The 19,555-nt window shown below is 36.8% G+C and overlaps 6 protein-coding genes across 6 annotated transcripts; 3 read left to right on the plus strand and 3 right to left on the minus strand.

Moving 5' to 3' along the window:
* Positions 1-842: 842 nt before the first annotated feature.
* Positions 843-3,035, plus strand: RHIMIDRAFT_201780 (dipeptidyl-peptidase III; the record flags this gene model as incomplete). The annotated part of the gene is made up of 3 exons (XM_023606569.1): positions 843-1,105; positions 1,163-2,546; positions 2,622-3,035. The coding sequence occupies 3 exons, from the start codon at positions 843-845 to the stop codon at positions 3,033-3,035; spliced, it is 2,061 nt and encodes a 686-aa protein (XP_023466670.1).
* Positions 3,036-3,063: 28 nt separating this feature from the next.
* Positions 3,064-3,995, minus strand: RHIMIDRAFT_126885 (RNase P/MRP, p29 subunit). The gene is made up of 3 exons (XM_023605483.1): positions 3,804-3,995; positions 3,291-3,741; positions 3,064-3,234 (listed from the first exon to the last, which is right to left on the minus strand). Exons 1-3 carry the CDS (start codon positions 3,876-3,878, stop codon positions 3,092-3,094), a joined length of 669 nt encoding a protein of 222 aa, XP_023466671.1. The 5' UTR covers positions 3,879-3,995; the 3' UTR covers positions 3,064-3,091.
* Positions 3,996-4,113: 118 nt separating this feature from the next.
* On the minus strand, positions 4,114-7,448 carry RHIMIDRAFT_287491 (protein kinase C-like protein pck2; the record flags this gene model as incomplete). Its single annotated transcript, XM_023613480.1, has 8 exons — positions 4,114-4,401; positions 4,458-4,565; positions 4,618-5,781; positions 5,835-5,911; positions 5,962-6,141; positions 6,197-7,000; positions 7,030-7,393; positions 7,434-7,448. The coding sequence occupies 8 exons, from the start codon at positions 7,446-7,448 to the stop codon at positions 4,114-4,116; spliced, it is 3,000 nt and encodes a 999-aa protein (XP_023466672.1).
* Positions 7,449-8,174: 726 nt separating this feature from the next.
* On the minus strand, positions 8,175-8,716 carry RHIMIDRAFT_126932 (uncharacterized protein). The gene has a single exon (XM_023605484.1). The coding sequence runs from the start codon at positions 8,623-8,625 to the stop codon at positions 8,338-8,340; it is 288 nt and encodes a 95-aa protein (XP_023466673.1). The 5' UTR covers positions 8,626-8,716; the 3' UTR covers positions 8,175-8,337.
* Positions 8,717-9,701: 985 nt separating this feature from the next.
* On the plus strand, positions 9,702-10,867 carry RHIMIDRAFT_226064 (eukaryotic translation initiation factor 6). Its single transcript, XM_023607548.1, has 2 exons — positions 9,702-9,861; positions 9,912-10,867. The coding sequence occupies exons 1-2, from the start codon at positions 9,755-9,757 to the stop codon at positions 10,540-10,542; spliced, it is 738 nt and encodes a 245-aa protein (XP_023466674.1). The 5' UTR covers positions 9,702-9,754; the 3' UTR covers positions 10,543-10,867.
* Positions 10,868-15,146: 4,279 nt separating this feature from the next.
* RHIMIDRAFT_236995 (DnaJ-domain-containing protein) lies at positions 15,147-16,345 on the plus strand (the record flags this gene model as incomplete). Its single annotated transcript, XM_023608669.1, has 5 exons — positions 15,147-15,279; positions 15,338-15,637; positions 15,701-15,879; positions 15,932-16,174; positions 16,226-16,345. 5 exons carry the CDS (start codon positions 15,147-15,149, stop codon positions 16,343-16,345), a joined length of 975 nt encoding a protein of 324 aa, XP_023466675.1.
* Positions 16,346-19,555: the final 3,210 nt, after the last annotated feature.

A 19,555-nucleotide genomic window follows, 5' to 3' on the forward strand; every position in this document is an offset into this window, starting at 1 on the left:
TTTGTTTGCCTTTATAGAATCGGGAAATAAACAAAAGCTGTTTCTGAACAATGTCAACCGCGCGCATTATGTCTCTTTGTAGTACGAAATCAGTTGTAACAAAGAGAGACAAGATGGAATTCTTTTTTTCTCTTTTGTCTAGAAATATTATGTTAATGATGACCCAGAGTTAAAGATGAGTAATGGTAATTGACAAAAGGATAGCCAAGTCAGTAAATACTGAAAGGGTGCAGCCTCCTTTTCGTTACATCTTCGTAGTTGATCAACAATAAGATCTCTCTACAAGGTTACTCCATTTCCTCTTTATACTCACTCGTAACATGAACAGTTTTATTCATTATTACACACAAAGCGATAGAGAGTAGCAAAGTATATATCACTCAATGAATCAAAAGTAAATCGACAAAACCTTTCAATGCTACTATCGTTCAAAAGCAGCTGAGAATAAAGTGTGATACTTTCATTGACTCTGAGCGTTCATTCAGATAAAAGTAAAAGTACTCTCGGCTCATTATTGGCCAATGAAATTGAAAGGCGGCTGCTACCTTTTTGTGAAATAAAGATTTGCTTGATGATCACTTTAAAGTTGCACTGACCACGCCATGGTAAATTTTAAGGAGTTACTTGATTCTTGCTTGTTCTCTTTATAGAGTGTTTCTTACAAGCCTAAAAAAGAAAGGGCGACAGACTGAGTTGTAAAAAAAAAGCGATAATCTCGCCAAGGGGACCTTCAGATAAGCCGAGCTTACTTGGCGTTCACTTTTCCCATGAACATGTATCGTTCATTTAAATTTCTTTCTTTTTCTAATACAAGATTATTTAATTCAGTCTTGCATCGAAGGATGTCTACTGCTTCCTTAAAAGAAAAGTATTATGCATATGCTTCTCCTCCTTATTGTCGCTTGGAGGCTAAACCTTTCTTTGACACTCTTACTTCTAAAGAAAAGCATTATGCACACTTTATTTCTCGAGCCTCCTTTGAAGGAACTCGTGTTGTTATCACTCAGACCAATCCAAAAGCCTTGTCTATATATGACATGATCATCAAGGCATTCACCAATGACCAAGGTGACATGATTAACCCTCAGGAATTACGTGCAGCCAGGTATATATAGTGTTTTATAATTTGATTTGGTCACACATATTTATAATTATTAAATAGTGGCGTAAATGATGAGACCTTTGACGAGTTCTTGCAATACTCTGCTCAATTTCTTGGTAACCTTAGTAACTATAAATCCTTTGGTGATGAAAAGTTTATTCCAAGACTTGACTGTGCAGATTTTGAGAAAATTATCAAGGCAACAAACAACAAACTGGCCATTGCCTTATTTGAGCGATCCCGTGGTGAAATATATGATGTTGAACCCATATCCCGCAATTTACTAGGATACCCTGATGATGGACATATCTCTGGTTATTACTCTGACAACATCACCAAGGAGGACATCAAGCTTGTCCAGCATTTTTGCGAAAAGAACAAGATTTACTCTTACAATACTCGCTTGTTCAAGACTGATGACGGTTATGAATTAAGAGTAGCTGCTGCAGAAGATGCACAAAACAAGACGTATACTTTAGATAACGGTCAAAAGCTTCATGTTCGCTATGGCGACTTTAAAGAGCAAATGAGCAAGATTGCCAAGGCCATTCAAGATGCAATTCCTTATGCTGCTAACAACACTCAAACCAAGATGCTCAAGCATTACCATGATTCATTCCGTACTGGTTCTATCGAGGCACACATGGATTCTCAACGCGAGTGGCTAAATGACGTTGGTCCTGTGGTCGAGAGCAACATTGGATTTATCGAAACCTACCGGGACCCGCATGGTGCCCGTGCCGAGTGGGAAGGATTCGTTGCGATGGTCAATAAAGAGCAAACCAAGCAATTTGATAATCTCATCGCAAACCGTTCGCTCTTTATTTCCTCCCTTCCTTGGCCTACCGAATTTGAGCGCGACACACTAAACAAGCCCGATTTCACTTCTCTAGAAGTGCTCTCATTCGCTACTGCAGGCATCCCTGCAGGCATAAATATTCCTAATTATTCAAACATCACCCAAGTTTACGGCTCAAAGAACGTGTCTCTGGGCAATGTCATATCTGCTCAAGCACCCAATGAGCAATACCCATTTGTTCGACAAGAGGACATCGAAACCTACCGAAAGTACCTCACTCGCTCTTTCCAGGTCCAGGTCGTCACACATGAACTCGGTCATGGTACGGGCAAGCTCTTTTCTGAAAACGAAGAGGGAAAGTTTAATTTTGATCGTCAGAGCGTGATTCATCCGTTCACAAAGGGACCTATTGAAACATGGTACAAACCTGGTCAAGACTTTAACTCTCTATTCAAGAGTATTGCCGCAAGCTACGAAGAATGTCGTGCTGAAAGTATCGCTCTCTCAGTCTCACCTAATCCTGATATACTAAAGTTTTTCAACTATGAAGGCCAAGAGGCTGATGATGTGCTCTACACCATGTATTTGAATATGGCCAGAGCTGGTCTTGTTGCACTCGAGTTCTACAACCCAGATGCTAAAAAGGTATATAAGGGACAAAACTCATTAGATCACATCACTCATTACTTTCTTTTTTTTTATTTTTTAAAAAAAATGTAGTGGAATCAAGCTCATATGCAGGCTCGTTATGCCATCATGAACGTCATGTTGAAGGCTGGCCAAGATTTCCTTAAATTGAAGCCTTGTTTTGTTGACGGTAAAGATAGTTTTGAAATACATATGGACAGAACCAAGATCAAATCTGTCGGAAGATCTGCTGTCTCTGAGTTCTTGACAAAGCTTCAGATCTATAAGGCTACAGCTGACGTAGACAATGGCACAAAGCTCTACTTGGAAGCCACTCATGTTCCCGAAGATTGGCATAAGATTCGAGATATAGTGATTGCTTTCAAGCAGCCTCGAAAATCGTTTATTCAAGCAAACACATTTATTCAAGATGGTAATGTTGTTCTCAAGGAATACGAAGCTTCACCTATCGGAATGATCCAGTCCTTTGTCGAACGTTGTGTATAGTAAATTTGTGTATCCCCTTCCTTTTTTTTATGTGTTTGCGAGTAAAGTCTAATAGTTTAGAGATCAATGGATGGTTTTGGTTTGAATTTCTTTGCGGCTCTATCTGAGGGTCTTGCCACAAATTGTTGTCCATAAATAGTAAATGACTTGTCCAGCTTTTTGATGTATATATTGAATATGCTCGTATTCTTGGGTATCTCTACACGCATTTTGTTGTAAATATCTCTTGTAGTACAAATGATCTCTTTCACTTACGCTTTAATCTATTTTGTCTCGTAATGATTTTGAATGTTGAGAGTGTCTCTTGAACGACAATGCCTGATACACCCACATAAGATGGATTTGTACTCTGAATGACTGTAAACGGTGCTCCATGAAAATCGGCCTTGATCAGTTTCTGTTCAAAATTGGCTTCGCCTTTATCCAATAGGGTATCCATATACCCCTGCCATAGCTCAGAGAGTGGTTCAAATAGTTTATATTGATGTGCTTCTTTTGGAATCTCGTATACTTTCAGTACTCGTTTTTCCTTGGCCGTCAGTTTACGATCCTTTTTCCTCTTGAGCTTCTTTTTCTCTTCCTTTTTTTCTTCTTCCTTCACAAATGTATGAGATCTATCAATGTAAACTGGTCGAAGCTCATCAACAAGTTTGTCAACATTGGTCTGTGGTGAAATAAACTCTTCCATAAGTCCCTTGACTGCGGTCTATATACAACGGTGTTAGGACAGGTGTATATATATTTATGTGCACATATGTATGTGTGTACCAATGCAGTCTTTCCACTTGCTGTTGTTGCGCCTGATAGAGGTTGATATACATTTTCTCCTTTACTCTTGTTCATGTCAAATTACTATTAGAGGAAAAACACGAAAAATGACACAGAATGTCTTTGGATACTCTCAAACGAAAAGAAGTCACTAATGACTTAAAGTCGGTGATACAAAGGAGCGACTCCTTTCCAACATGTCATCAAAAAGGAAGCAAGTGAAAGTCTCTCATGTTTTTCTAAAACAAACATGCAGCCATTCAATCATTGCTTGTATCTGTATAAGGATGTCTTTATTTAAGAATTCCACTTATTTCCCTACTGCCCAATTGGCCACATAAGAAAAGTTGGCAAACTGTTGTTGCTCTTCTGATGTCAACATTGCGTTTACGGGTGTCAAAATAGGTATTTCTCTGGTAAACTCTTCATCAAAGTTGGAAGTGTCTGCTCTACCAGTAATAGTAGGTATAAACGGAGGAGGAACACGTTTAGCTAACATATCATCCCAATTGACGCCAGCAAAGAAAGGATGATTCTTGACTTCTTGTGCATCGCCTTTACCACCACCAAGACGTCTTTGAGGATTACGCTCGAGCAACTATTTTTTTTTGGATCATTAAAGAGCAAGAAAAAGGAAAGTTAAAAGGAGCTTACTGCTTCACAAATAGCAACCGAACTCTTGGACATGTTGATTGGATATAGGATGTTATCTTCCAGCACAGCATCAAATATTTCATCTTCGTCTTCTCCTTTGAATGGTGACTATACATCATTTAAGAAACTTCCTATATCCTTTTTTTCTTTCTGTTTTTACCTGTCCCAGCAGCATTTCATACAACAGCACACCAAATGCCCACCAATCTACTGCGCGTCCATAACGATTCTCAAGCAGTATTTCAGGCGCCATAAATTCAGGAGTTCCACAAAACGTGTTTGTAGTGTTATTACCCCACATATTTTCTTTACAAAGACCATAATCAGCCAACTTAATGTGTCCATCCAAGCATAGCATAATGTTATCAAGTTTTAGATCACGATAGATAATTCCGTGCTTGTGAAAATATTCAAGTGCCAATAAGACCTCACAAGCATAGAACTTGGCTCGAGCTTCTGAAAACTGTTCTCGCTGAATGTGAAGCATGAGATCACCTCCACTAACATACTCCATCACATAGTAGATTCTTGTCTCTGTCTGAAAAGTGGAGTGCAGATTCACCAAGAAAGGATGTCGCTCCTGGTTTGCAGTCAAGAAGATGCGTTTTTCAGAACGCGTGCTTTCCACTTCATCATTGTCCAGGACAAATCTTTTCTTGAGAATCTTGATAGCATATAGCTCATTGGTATATTTCTCCTCTGCAAGCATAACCTTTCCAAAGTTACCTTTGCCCAACACAGCCAGCAAATTGAAATCGTCAAGGCCAACCTTACGATTGACCTGAACTGGCGTTCTCAGGGGCAAAGATGTCTTTTCGCCAAGAGAGGCTTGACTACTGAAAAGATGAGTTATCGCTTGGAATGAGTTGGAGTCATAAACTGATGATAACGGGCGAGATGAAAGTGGATTTAGTTTATGTACAGCAGATGTCGATAGTGAAGATTGTAAATGAATATTGTCATGTTGTTGTTGTTGTTGTTGTGACGGTTGGGTATTAAACAAAGGAGTAGAGAACAATGGTCTTTGGTGATTATCTAAACCATGTTGCAAGGAGCCTTCATGGAATGTTCTTCGGCGATTGTTGGCTGCTTTCATTTCGCTTATCATCAGATTGGCCTTTTCCATGGTCATGCCACAGAAATCAGGTATGAAGTGGGCACATTTTGTATGACAAACAACTCCACATTCTGTACATTTCTGAGCACCTCTAAATCCAAGTGGTAGCATAAATCCACAGTGACAGCACCAGTTGGCGCCGAGGATGATGGTTAATGATTCAAATCTATGCGGGATATGATGCTTTAGCTCATCTTCATCGTGTGCCTATAAGATATGGATTAGTATATATTCAAACTGAATGTTGATAAAGCATATACGGATTTAGATGTTAATCTTGATTTGCACCGAGTCACGACTTGAGTATAACATTTTCTATGACATGCCAAACTACAGTCTACAATAAGCAGTTTGAGTTTCTTGCTTGTTCTTTTTTCTATTTAATACCTTCACATTGGAACGTCACTTTGGCCATAAAATCTCCACATAGAGCACATTTCATGATGTGATAAAAGCGTCTGGCCACAAACTGATGACCATTCATCTCATGCACTTCACCTTTCCTTTCTCTTACTGCACCTGCTCTTCCAAGTTTATCCATTGGCCTTCGTTTGACATTTTCACGTACTACAAAGCAAAATATCTTTTAGAGACGCTTTATGACTGGACATGCTTTTCTTACCAAAGTTGATCTCCAAGAATATACGTCCAATAGGTTCAACATCAAACCAAGCTGAAATACTATTATCCGACGCATTCTTTGCCTTACTTGTGCTATTCTTGTGCTGAATCATGGAAGCATTGTCATCACCATGCTGCTGTGCAACTTCGGCTGGTACCCAATTTGGATCAGCCTGTTCTGTTTCCAGCTTCTTCTTACGCAAGCTCTCGGAAATATCGGAAATTTTCAGCCAAAGCAAGCCTATGGGCAGCGTACGGTCGCCTGATTGGTCATAGATGAGCAATTCGACCTCAGTCGCCTTATCGACATACATCTCAAACGAGTCTGTCCACTTGTCGTTCTTGGAGGGCCTTGTACGGAACTGGATGTTGCCATCGATCTTGACCATGACGGTTGTTTGTGGATCGCGAAATAATCGAGTAGGAGCATGTGCAAGCTCGTGTGCTTCGAGAATCTTTAGCTGAAGTTTACCTGTTACAGGCTTACGAGCACCTGGCAAGAGACCAAACTTGCGTGTCTCGAACTGATCGAGTATTTTCCCTTCCTCGTCTTCGCCCAAGTATAGATCCTTATATTTCTTGACTGCATTGATCAACAAGGTCATCTTTTCTTGACATTCGAGCTGCTTTTCATGTAACTCTGTCTTTCGTCGACGATCTGCTGCTGATGTAGACTGCTCCAGAAGTTGATATAGATTACGTATACCCTCTTGTACTTTCTTCTCCACGTCTACTTTGTATTCCAGCTCGTGTAGTTTTAAAGATACCTTGGCTTTGTTGATAGGCGTGTCTGCTTCCAAAAGATCTATCGTGTGTGATAAGAACAGAGTATACCATTGCATATATTGTAGTTACCGAGATTCGTGTATTTCTTATCGTCGTCGTCTAATGGCTCATCAAGGGGTTCGGTAGGAGAAGATACCAAAGGTTGATTAGGTAGTATCATTGGAGTATCTGGGGGAGGTTCAGAATTGGAATTGCTGTTTACAGAAGCACGGCTTTCCCTTACTTTCAAACGACGTAGTTCTTCAGTAAAGTAGTCGATATAGCGCTGGCATTCTCTTATCTGAGTATCACATTGAAGTTGAGCATTGCGATCCTTTAGTATTTTGCGTAATTGAATCGCTTTTTCTTTTAATTGTATGTTTTGCTCAATCTTTGACTGAACTTCTCTAATGCGCGCTTCAATCTCCTTTGTCTAGACTTAATAACTGCTGTCAACTGTATCTATAATATACCTTTACCTCCATCATCTGTTTTCCCTTTTTGACCAAAAAAGAAAGAAAGGAAAAGGGAGGGGGAAAGGTATGCAGTGACTGAATTTTTTTATGCACTCTTTCTCAAATACCAACGTCGCTCTCAACCGAAGTTGCAAGTTAACAAAAATAGAAGTCGTGTACTTTCAAAGCGCTATCAGTTTGGCCTCATTAGGCCTTATCCTATGGCTGTCGATATTTACAAGCAGAACAAAGTTACTGTATATGATGGGAGACTAGACTAGCTACCTGAAAGCAAACCCATGTCATTTCCAAAACACATCCTATGTATTACTTATCCTTAGTGTACATCAATATATATCTATGCTTTGTTGTCCCTTTTAAATATACTTTTAACGCGTTCATCTGTACCCTCTGGCATCCCAATACTAAATATCCACATGGTTATAAGTTTTTATTTTATTTCCTTTTTACATTTTTTGTCCTTGTTTCCTAAAAGGGTTAAGCGTTAACTTCCTAACGATCTTTATTTTTGTCAATTTGCGACTTTTATTGAGAACGACGTTGATATCGAGAGAGGATTTATTTACCATTCATTGATATTCCTGCAAGGTGTATCGGCGAACATGTAGATATACTATCAAAAGTGCCATTATTGAGAAATACAATGTAGCACTTTGCTTATGAGGTATGCAGGCATTCGGTTAAATATACGTCCGAAGTTATTTCCTTTTTTGAACTATTGTCACTTTTGTGTGTAGTGCCAAATGTAGGCTTACTGTCTAAATTCACTAATCAGTCAGATAAATATGAGCAACCATCGTCATCATCTTTTTTTTTTTTTTTGAGGGGTAATATCCATTAAGCATAATTAAATAATTAAGTCAAAGGAGATGTTGAGAAGGACATTTGTTGTTATGTTTTGTTAATAGCAAATCAAATGAACGGCCAAAGGGGAAACAATTTCACCAACATTGATTACTTTTATCTTGTAAGACCAAAGGCAGTCTCTGTTTGTCTTCACATCAAACATTTTGATGAGGGTTAGTAATCGTGAGTTTCCATCTGGAAACGTGTATCTCAAGTATGATACAACCTCCCCAAAGTGTATTAAGTCTTTAATTGAGGTTCTAGGCCCGTTTTGTCTATTCGCATTGACCTTGAGGCAGAGCTTAACAAAGAAGCTTGCTCTATTACCTTCTCTGTGGTTCATCAAACATCCAAACAAAGTCTGATCTGGGCTCCACAGTCTACATCCAAGCTCGACAATATTTTTAGAATCAAGGTCAGTGTGAACACCAGGGCTTTGATTCTCAAGTACTTCTTCAAAAAAGGGGAGCAACCAAAGCCCAAGACATCGGCGCTGTTTCTCAACTCTACGCGACTAATGAATCCTCAGACCTCATATTCGATCTCTTCGCTGTCATCCAGCAAGATCTCAACCTTCTCTTTACTTTCCGCCGCAGCCATAAGTTCTATCCAATGCAGCGAAGCAAGCTCAAGCAAGACATTGTTGCTGTTGGGAGTAGGATCCTTTCTTGAGTTCATCCTTGACTTGTATTCTTGTATTGTTTTCTCAATGGAGAACGCAGCATAGGAAGGCATCGACCCCAAGTACAAGATCAGATCTGGGATGTGCAGTAGAAAATGTTGGTTTATGCTAAAAATCCATGACTGAAGCTGGCTTACGCTGACAAGTTCTTTCAACCAGGAACTCCGTTCCTAGATTATTGACCTCAGCTTTTCGACATCGTTCTTTCTGATTTCTCTTTGACAGGCAATATTGGCTATTCTGGATATACACATGATCTTTTGCTGAATTCTTTTATCGAGATAGCAGCCTACAACTGTCGTTGACAAACTGTATCTCAAAAAATGAATCTAGCCCACCGAACGGCTGTATCTACTATCTAAGCTTTCAATTGTACCAGAGAAGATGGTTGGTGCAAGCAGACGAGATTCTCTCAGCAGTGAATTGATTTGCTGAATATCCTTATTCCGCAATCATGAGGAATGCTGGTATTATTTGTTGATGGTGGATGTATCAGTGGTGGCCGTGCTTGCTACTTGTGGTCCAATGTTGCTTTCAAAAAAGTGCAACACCTCCACAGGAAAGAAAAGTGCCATCATAAAATACCTTTAGATTCAGACTTGAATGAACGAGACGAATCGGAGGTTAAACTAAGAGGTTGTGTAGCAATGTATAAAGTAGTCACGGATGCCGGTTTTTATTGGTAAGACGACTGCGCCTTCAGTAAGAATTCGGCTGGTATAAAAGCAATTTTTTTTCTTTTCCCTTGACAGAAGAAAAAAATTTTAATCTCTTTTCTTAATCAATCATAATGGCTGTTCGTGCTCAATTTGAAAACAGCAATGAGATTGGTGTATTTTCTCGTTTAACCAACAGTTACTGTTTAGTTGCCCTTGGTGGTTCTGAAAATTTTTACAGGTAAACGAAAAGAAAACAGGAAGAGGAAAAATATTGATAAGGGTGTATAGTGTCTTTGAAGGAGAATTAGGCGATGTGATTCCTGTTGTTCATACAACTATTGCTGGTACACGTATTGTTGGTCGCTTGACTGCTGGTAACAAGAAGGGTTTGCTTGTTCCTAGCACAACTACCGATCAAGAACTTCAACACTTGCGTAACTCCCTTCCTGATAACATTGCTGTTCAGCGTGTTGAAGAACGCTTATCAGCTCTGGGTAATGTGATTGCTTGTAATGACTATGTTGCTTTGGTTCACCCTGATATCGATCGTGAAACTGAAGAAATCATTGCTGACACACTCCAAGTCGAAGTTTTCCGTCAAACTGTAGCAGACAATGTCTTGGTTGGATCTTACTGTGCTATTAGTAATCAAGGAGGTATCGTTCATCCTCGTACATCTATTCAAGATCAAGATGAATTATCAGCTCTCTTGCAAATTCCATTGGTCGCAGGTACTGTCAACCGTGGTTCTGATGTGATTGGAGCAGGATGTGTTGTGAATGATTGGTGTGCCTTTGCTGGCATGGATACCACTTCCACCGAATTAAGTGTGATGGAAAGTATCTTCAAGTTGCAGGATGCTCAGCCTACTGCTATTGTCAATGAATTGAGAGATACATTGGTTGATACTTACTCATAGATTATATATTTTTGCATTGTATAATTTTTATTCCACGCACATACACAAACTCACTCACATATTAACACTGTAATATAAACCCTTTCTACCCTTTTTTTTATTGCAATAAAAAGTCTTTATTTTTTCAAGGGCAATAAAAATACGATTTGATGTGGCATGCTTATATTATTAATATACATTAAATCTCATTAAATAGTTAATGTATCGATAAGTTCTATAAATCAATTTTGCTGATGCAGAGAGAAAACGTGACCTTCTTATACGTGACCATGTTAGGCTCTGACACGTATCTAACTCCATAGATATTAAGCTTGAGACCTTCCCACTGGTAACTAATAGCTTCGAACTGACTCATGATGATGTTTGGAAGTGTTTGGTCCACATTTTTAACATGCACTGCTGTAAAATACCTTTTTTGACTTCACTTTTAACTCCTTTTAAGCTTGGCTTCTCTTCAACAGAAGACTAATACTACGGGCGCTACTTCTACCCATTACCTATAGTGTCTCACAACGAAACTTTTCGATCTGCAGCGCCAAACTAGGCATGACTTTTATAAAGTCGCCATATTGGTTTGTTTCTTTTCAGGAAGAAGACATGAGGGAGTTTTTTTATTTTTTATTCTAACTTTATGTTGTCAGATTGATCAACAAAGAACCAAGATCAATTACATGTAATTATGATGAATGTATATTTTACATCAAAAGATATTCCACTGAACAGACCTAGGTTAGATAGCGACTTTGGCATTATGAAGTTGTAAATTGATGTCACAGGTAGTGCATAGAGGAAGCACCCATAGTATTAGCCTTGTTTATGAATACTGTTAGCACTCTTATTCTTTTCAAATGCGATAGAAAAAAGTAGAATGTATGCTTTACTGTAAAATTATACACGAATTATTATAATGACTAAGATGAAACGAATTTTGTTTTTATTTTATGAAAATAGGGGACTGGGGAAACTGTAAAATATACATTACCTAAAATAAATTAGAAATGTTAGAGATACTATTTACTATTTGAATTATTCTTTCTTTTTGTCAGATGGTGTGAGTAGGACTCGTTTTCAGCAAGGTTTTTATGAAGACCGTCGTGAAAATTTGTTATCATCATTTAAAGAACAGAATAAAATATTACATGTACCTTTTATAAGAAAGCCAAAAGTGAAGTGTGGCTTATGATTACAAAAAAAAGAACCCTATCAAAGAGTGTAAATAAGAATTGATATACGGTTCATAAAAAATGATGTTTTTCAGACAAAAACGTTTCTTCAACAAGATCAGACATATGCTTGTCTATTTTGTTTTGATATTCATCAAATTTATCATTTTTTATGGAATGGATATTTACCTCTATGATATATACTTAATATAACATTTGCCAATGAAGAATCTATAGTGTATGTTAATATAATGTGATTAACTTTAGATAATTTAAGCCATGTATCAGAAAAGCATGAATGGAATTAAGAGTTTTTTTCAACAATGAATGACTCGTCAGACTCGTCATCTAGAGTTCATCATAACATGGATAATTAAAAATAAAAAGATATTTACCACTAGTAATAATGAGTTAGTTTAAGGTTTATAAAGATCTTTTTAAGAAAAAAAGAGCAATAAGTGTATCAGAAACAGCCATTTGTTGTCTTCATTAGGAATTCAGGCGGTAATTCCAACTTTAAAGTTGAATCATCATATCATTGCTCTCTTTTTTATACCTTATTTTATAATACATACAATTCATAATAAGCCACACATTTGAAAAAAAAAAAAAGATCAGATATACAAAGCAGATAAATCTATTGGTAATGATGAGCATTTACTGCTTATGTATATAAAAAAAATATAGAGAGATGTTTGAATAGCATCAGTAAAAAAGTTTACATCAATATTCAGAAACTCTAGTTTGTTTGACTGAACATCCTCTGCAACAACAACTCTCTTTAGTTTATAAATACTAACCTTATTTTATTATTTGTAAGGAAAAAAGAAAAAATTGTTGTTGGAACTGTCATTTTATAAACAGGAAAAAAAATTTTTATTTGCACTGTCACAGTGATCAGCCAATCATATCACATATCGATCAACAATAACCTAGACGCGCGTTTTCCAGAACAATGGAATACGTTATTTTTATCTTTTGAAAAAGAAACAAACCAAGATGAAAACTTTATAAATTCGTATTCTATATCAAATATAGCACGTTTATCGTGATGCTTCACATTGAAAAGTTTTACTGAGTGACATCACAGGTAGCGTCTGTAGTATTAGTCTATTTTCTGGTGCGTTTTCTGGTACACGTAGCGTTGGCCTCTTTATGTTATAGCTACTTCATGTCCATAGCGTGACGACTAATGGCACTTTTTAACAACTGCTTCCTATGTTCCGAAGCTGATTTCACTATACAGAGATTACAGAAGCATCATGTGTGCACCAACTACAGCTTTCCAATGTCCCCCTATGCATGAAACACTGAGACATGAATGAAAAAAGAAAACCATCCAGACATTGAAATGCCTAGCATTTGCTCTTCTTACAATTTTCATTCCATTCAAATTAAAGATCTTGAGAGGCACGTTGAAACAGAGCATCAAAATGATAAGAGAGTTTTAACTAAAGAATTTTAATAAGATGAATCCAAGAAAATTCATACAGAAGGCTTTCTTTTACCGCTTGCAGAAGTATTGTTACGCTTACAGCGATAGCTGGAAACTTTTACACCCCATATCAACCGAAATTAACAGTAGAAACGACATCTTTAGTCACAATCTCTGTCATTTACAGCCTTGATATGCTCGATCAATGTTGAATCAATCTAGACAATGAAACCGCACAAGCATCATTAGGATCTCTGAAATCATTCCAAAGCTCATTTGATACCTTGGTGAGCCCTCCAGACAAGCCGGCGCACTCTGTTTCTATATTTTGTGGAATTACCAAATACAAGCCTGTGTGGGAGATGAGCAATTAATAAAATTATTCAGCTTGTACTGGCTGACGTTGTTGGGAAATGCAGCAGACTCACACATCTTTCAGCCGAAATTTGAATATACGCACTGAATTGACCGAAGCATGCCTATCTTCAAGGTATAAATGACTAGACTGGACTTGTAGGCTTTGGATGACACGAAGTGATTCTGAATCATACGTGGAATCAACTATCAAAAAAGACACATGGAAACACAGACCTGTGAGTAAGATAGACGGCCAGGGATACAGTGATCTTGACACTGACGTGATTATTATGAATGCTTTATCTAGACAGAAGAATAAAGAACTTGGGCGCACTAAGTATGATACTTTGAAAAGTATCCATGGCCCCATCTACGCTTTAGAAGCATCCTTGAGGCAGTATCCACAATAAAAACTCGAGTATAATCCTACAATAGATATTTTCTACTTTACAACCTTCTATCGCATATGATAAGAATAACATTGACAGCAATAGTAGCAGCAGATACAACAATAATAACATAAACATAAACAATATTTGGCTCTTCTTAATAAAGAGTCTAATTCGCAAGTCATCGACTTATTGACCTTATTTCAAATCGTAGAGCTGAATATAACAGTAATGTTGCGGAAACAGATGTTAGTAATCCATCAATTACAAAGAGAATATTCTGGTATCATACATGTCGGCACCAATCCAAAATAGAAGGTGTGCCAAAAGTTTATGAAAAATGTGCATGTGGTGGTTCTCTATGCTGACAACACTGTTTTTTATTATTCATATCTTCTCTATATGAGAGTGCACCTTGGATTTATGAATGTATTTTACAGAAAGCTACAGGATGATTCAAGAAGCATATAAAGGATCATTCATATCCTCCAACATTGGTTATTAAAACCAATATTGTACATATGAAGAAGCTTTATTGCTAGTCTCTATAGTCTCATGTTTAGAGATTGCTTCTCAATAATCTTTTCAAGACTATATTACGACGTAACATAAGCAGACATTACTTTTACTTTCAATATGCGGCTATTCAAATCTTGCTAACAAAGAAGAGCTTCTGATATTAGTCATCTTTCAAAGGCAATGCTTTAATCTACCCACTTTGTTTCTCTCATTAATTCTTAGTATAACACCAGCTCCTTGATCTCTTTGACACAATTTCTCTCTCTTTGAAGCTTCTGCTTTCTTACGCTGTATATCCATAAAACATTCACTTTTTAACTTGACTTTTTCGCGCGTCATATATGTTAATATTCAAAGTGCTTTTTTTGTATATGCACAGTGAACTATGTCTCCTTTCTAGAAGCGAAAATTTGTAGCAAGTAACATTATAAAGTATACTCTGTGCACACATGTAAAAGTGAGAAACACAATTAGGGATATAAATTGTCCTCTTTTCTCCCAAGTTTGTTGAACTTTTTTTTCTGCTCAGTATATCTGATTAGTGAAATCCTCGAGTCTTTTTACGAGGAATAATAATTATCTGGGTTGTTGTTATTGTCAGACATTTCTTTAAGGCTTCCATGAGCCAAAAGAAATGAAATATACCTCTAGTTTATTCAAAGACCGAAGTGTGACCATCAAAATCAACGAGGTCACTCGATGAGTTCCCTTTGTTTTTTTTCATTCTTTTTTAATTTAAAAATGGAGAACAAAGACATTGATTATTATGGATTGCTTGAGATTGAAATAACTGCTACGACCAAGGATATTGAACGGGCTTACAGAAAGAAGGCTTTAAAAGTACATCCAGACAAGAACCCAAGTCCAGATGCTGGTAAGGCTAAACACACTTGATAAATTATGCATCCTCAAGAAACATAATCATCTTTTAGCTGCCCTGTTTCATGACTTAACCCAAGCCTATGAAATATTAACCAATCCACAAAAAAGAAAAGACTATGACAATATACATAGAGCACGTCAAGAACGTCTGAAGAAGAAGCAAGAGATGGACTCAAAACGAAGAGCCGCTCAAGATGAGCTAGAGAGAAGAGAAAGAGAAGCTAAAAAGGCACGTTCGGAACAAGATCAAGCAAAAGCAGAATATGAGGCCCATTTGGCTCGTTTGCGTGAAGAAGGTGCAAAGAGACGACAAGAAGATTGGAATACTGAAAACAGAAAGGCGGAAGAAGGTAAGATGGATATAGGCTGAGATGATCAAGGGAAAGCTAATCTATACATATATTATATTATAGTGACAGAGCCTAATGAATTGGACTGCGCACTCAAGATAAAGTGGAAACGCAAAAAATATGACTTCTCAGAACAGGATCTGGAACGTATATTGGATCCAATCGGAAAGGTTGATACGGTGGCGTTGTCGCAAAAGAAGAAAGGCAGTGCTCTTGTCGTATTCAAGACCGTTGTGGACGCAGTAAGTTACTTACTTTATGATGTGGCTGTACAGTGTTTAACGTAGACTATAGCATAGTATCATCATGAAGAAAGGCATTGATCCTGCATTATCACAGTTTGAAAGTATAGATTGGGCAACAGGAAAGCCACCAGCTTTAGTAGAAAGGATGCACAAGGCTGACGAACTGAAAAGACAAGCTAGGGCAGCATACTTTAATACAAATGATAGACATACTTCAGCAACAGGGAAACCGCTATTTGCTACAAGCTCGAAACAGTCATTTTTTAAACCCAAAGATATACCCTCTGGAAATGTAAGTACCCCTATTTTTCATGCTTTAAACTGATATTGACTATTCTCATAGACTGTATCATCGAATGTATTTGATTATGATTATGAATCCATGACTTTAATGAAAATGTTACAAGCTGAAAGAGATCGTCTGTTGCGTCTGCAAGCTATGCAATCTACAAAGAATCACTAAAGCAACAGTTATAAACGCTTATTATACGCGAACTTTACGCGACATTCATATATCTATTTGATCAAGCCTGTATTATAAATCAACCTTTTTGCTTAGTTAGTTTACGTATATGTGCGTCTGTATGAGGATCATAGAATATCATGACCAATAAAGGATCTGACCGTGTTGATTCCTTGCTTACAGTCAGCAAATGACCTACTAGTGGCTCTAAACAGCTGTAACTTTGCTTATTTATATAGAAATACTTCTAGGAATAACGAGCCAAATGTACGGTATACCTGTGCTTCATTAACGATTCTTGGCCCGTTGAACAGATCAGCTCAAAGAAACTGATTTAGGAGAAATAATCGTTCACATTAACAAACATTCACATAATGAATAACTTTGTAAAGTCAATAACCTTGCTTTAATTATAAAAGACAAAAAGAATAGCGAAATATTAAAAGGAGATCTAGTAAAACGATGAATTGCAATCAAGGAATGCGGAAAGTATAGGAGAGCTCTTGGCGCACCACCATTGTTCAAAGTATGGCATCATATCACACCCATCGAAAAATTTTGCAAAAAAAAAAAAAAAAAAAAAAAAGAGCTATCAGCAAAGAAATCAACAATATTTATACCATAAAAGGAAATAACGAGCCTTTATTGACTTATAAAATATGTTCTTTTATTGGTTTAAAAATATTTGAATGTTATTCTGGTATTGGCTGCACATCGACAGCTAGAAACCACTTGAAGCCAGCAGATAGGCGGCATGTTGCCTGATTGAACCTCTCGACCAAGGTGAATAGTAAGCCTGCCTATGCTGAGGAGCGCCATATAGCGATAGCTAGCTCAGTCGATTGCAGCAGCCTTCAAAGAACTTACTATCAAATGGAAACAAAAAGCACTAACAAAAGAAATAATGAGTTATAATGTCTATTAGAAGTAGTATTTCATAGTATTACCTTACAGATGGGCGGTTTCTGACAACTTTTATACTGAAGACTGTGATAGGGTAACTCTCTTAACAGATAAAACAAACAAGAAAATACTTTGAAATGCTTTATTAGGAGAAAGTTAGACGAAGAACAAATTACATAGAATAAAGGACTCTATTTATACTTTTTGAGATACACGACTTTTGGGGAGATCTTCTATTGAGTTAGTACTGCTCATTGGTTAATTCACGATATCTAGATGGTGACTAAACTGTGGATGCTGAGAATGACACGATCTCACGTAGAAATGTATTATCTAACATCTTATTTAATAAGAAAGTACATTGTTAATTCAGTCGACACATCATCATGTGCATGACCAGTTGTTAAAGATAGATATGAAACCTAGGCAGTGAGGAGAGATACTGATCCGAGGAACCTTTACAAGTCTTTTTGTAGAATAAAATAGTATGAAGGTTTATATTATCATAAATGAAGAAAAGCTCTATTATAAAATCTGTAGATCATTAGATTCTCTTTATATCTCAATGCGACTTAATGTCAATCATTGGATTTATTCAAGCTAGGGCTTCTAATACAATTAATTCATATAAAGTATTTATTCCTTACACATAATTCAATAGCAGATCATGGGTAAACCTTGTCCTAATGGATAATGCTGCTTACGCTTTATAGCACAATTTATTCTATATTATGTCCAACTTATAACAACAACAGATTCAAAATATTCTTATTTTATGTTTCCATTACTTTGCCATCTTTGTTCTAGTTACGCCCCTGATTATGTTTGACGCTAATTTAGTTGACTATGGTTATCTTTCCCTGCCACAATGTTGTATTCAGCTTTAGTGTTATTGAAAAAAGGCTATTAAGTCGATGACTTGCGAATTAAATTCTTTATTAAGAAGAGCTGAATATTATTATATTAAGTTTGTGTGAGAGTTTACTTGGGTAGAGAATCTATGACTGCTATTTATATTATAGTCGTCACTGACATTATTTATGCTTATATTAATATTGTTATACTAGTAGCTACTATAGTTGTTATTATAAGTTATTCTTATCAGATGCGATAGAGGAATGTAAAGTAGAATGTATGCTATACTGTAAGATTATACTCGAGTTATTATAATGATTATCTCATCAAACACGTCAGAGATGATTCGTTTATTAAACTAAAACCTCATCAATGGTTATTGTACAGGTTGGTAACCTATCGGATTCAGGTACAATTGTTTATAATTCATTTCTAAAGGTTTAACCGGCTTGGCGTAGTACTTTAAGTAAGTCAAAACATGACAATGACAATACAACACAGTCTCATCGTATTTTCTACTTTGTTTAAACCTATCCAAATCCAAATACAACATTCTTAATAAAGAATCTAATTCGCAAGTCATCGACTTAATAGCCTTTTTTCAATAACACTAAAGCTGAATACAACACTGTTGTACGAAAGTGGACTTGAGATCGACAAGAAGTACCAAGCGAGCTGACCCTGAATAGAGCGGGAGTTCAAAGACCAAACTTCCAGTGACGTAAAATTTCTGAATTTAAACTCCGGCACTTCTTTAGATTTTTTCACCATGTACTTCTTTAACTTCTTGCCGTACAGCCAATCCCACCAATCAGTTACCACCAAGGCAAGGAAGAACGTATCTCCATGGTCACCTGAAAGTCATGCACTGGATCCTATTTAATTCTTTTTGGGATGTAATTGGGATGTAATTGGGAGTAATGTATACCAAAAACACGGACCTATACGCGTTCTTACTGGCTCTTTAACGTGTGATTCATTCTGTTAATCATTGCTTATTGGCTTCTTTTCTTAGATGATGAGCTTACTATTGGCGCTTTTTTTTAGATGAAGCTTTATTATTGGCACATATACTTCTTTAGATCTTTTATAATTGACTTATTAGAACACTTCTTTACCAGTTATTATTGGTAGAAAAAGAATGGTATTTGTTTTATAAAATACGGTTTTTATTATATTACAGTAAGAAATAAGGGTAACAAATGTAAACAGCAAAGGAGAGACTTTAAAGACCTCATTTGATAGGGATATACATGATAGTACTTACCACAGCAGCCTTACTAAACGATATAATCTTTCTTTATAGACCGTGTAGCAGCTATTATTCATCAGCAAGTGTTTTACACTATAAATTAATAAAAAAAGATTGGTTAGTCAAGATGATCCTTTTAGAATAAAGAATATCTTTTACCTTTTCTTTGAATAGTACGATAGCATCTTAGAAAAATAAAA

The sequence above is a fragment of the Rhizopus microsporus genome (assembly GCF_002708625.1).
Source record: "Rhizopus microsporus ATCC 52813 unplaced genomic scaffold scaffold_7, whole genome shotgun sequence".
Lineage (NCBI taxonomy): Eukaryota > Fungi > Mucoromycota > Mucoromycetes > Mucorales > Rhizopodaceae > Rhizopus > Rhizopus microsporus.

What these genes read in the sequence shown, in the direction of transcription:
- RHIMIDRAFT_126885 (XM_023605483.1), bottom strand. Translation starts at nt 3,878, where the DNA reads ATGAACAAGAGTAAAGGAGAAAATGTATATCAACCTCTATCAGGCGCA. An exon ending in CAAGTGGAAAGACTGCATTG is followed by an intron (nt 3,742 to 3,803) that starts GTACACACATAC and finishes CGTTGTATATAG; the next exon opens with ACCGCAGTCAAGGGACTTAT. An exon ending in GAGACAAAATAGATTAAAGC is followed by an intron (nt 3,235 to 3,290) that starts GTAAGTGAAAGA and finishes AAATGCGTGTAG; the next exon opens with AGATACCCAAGAATACGAGC.
- RHIMIDRAFT_126932 (XM_023605484.1), bottom strand. Translation starts at nt 8,625, where the DNA reads ATGAACCACAGAGAAGGTAATAGAGCAAGCTTCTTTGTTAAGCTCTGC.
- RHIMIDRAFT_226064 (XM_023607548.1), top strand. Translation starts at nt 9,755, where the DNA reads ATGGCTGTTCGTGCTCAATTTGAAAACAGCAATGAGATTGGTGTATTT. An exon ending in GGTTCTGAAAATTTTTACAG is followed by an intron (nt 9,862 to 9,911) that starts GTAAACGAAAAG and finishes AAGGGTGTATAG; the next exon opens with TGTCTTTGAAGGAGAATTAG.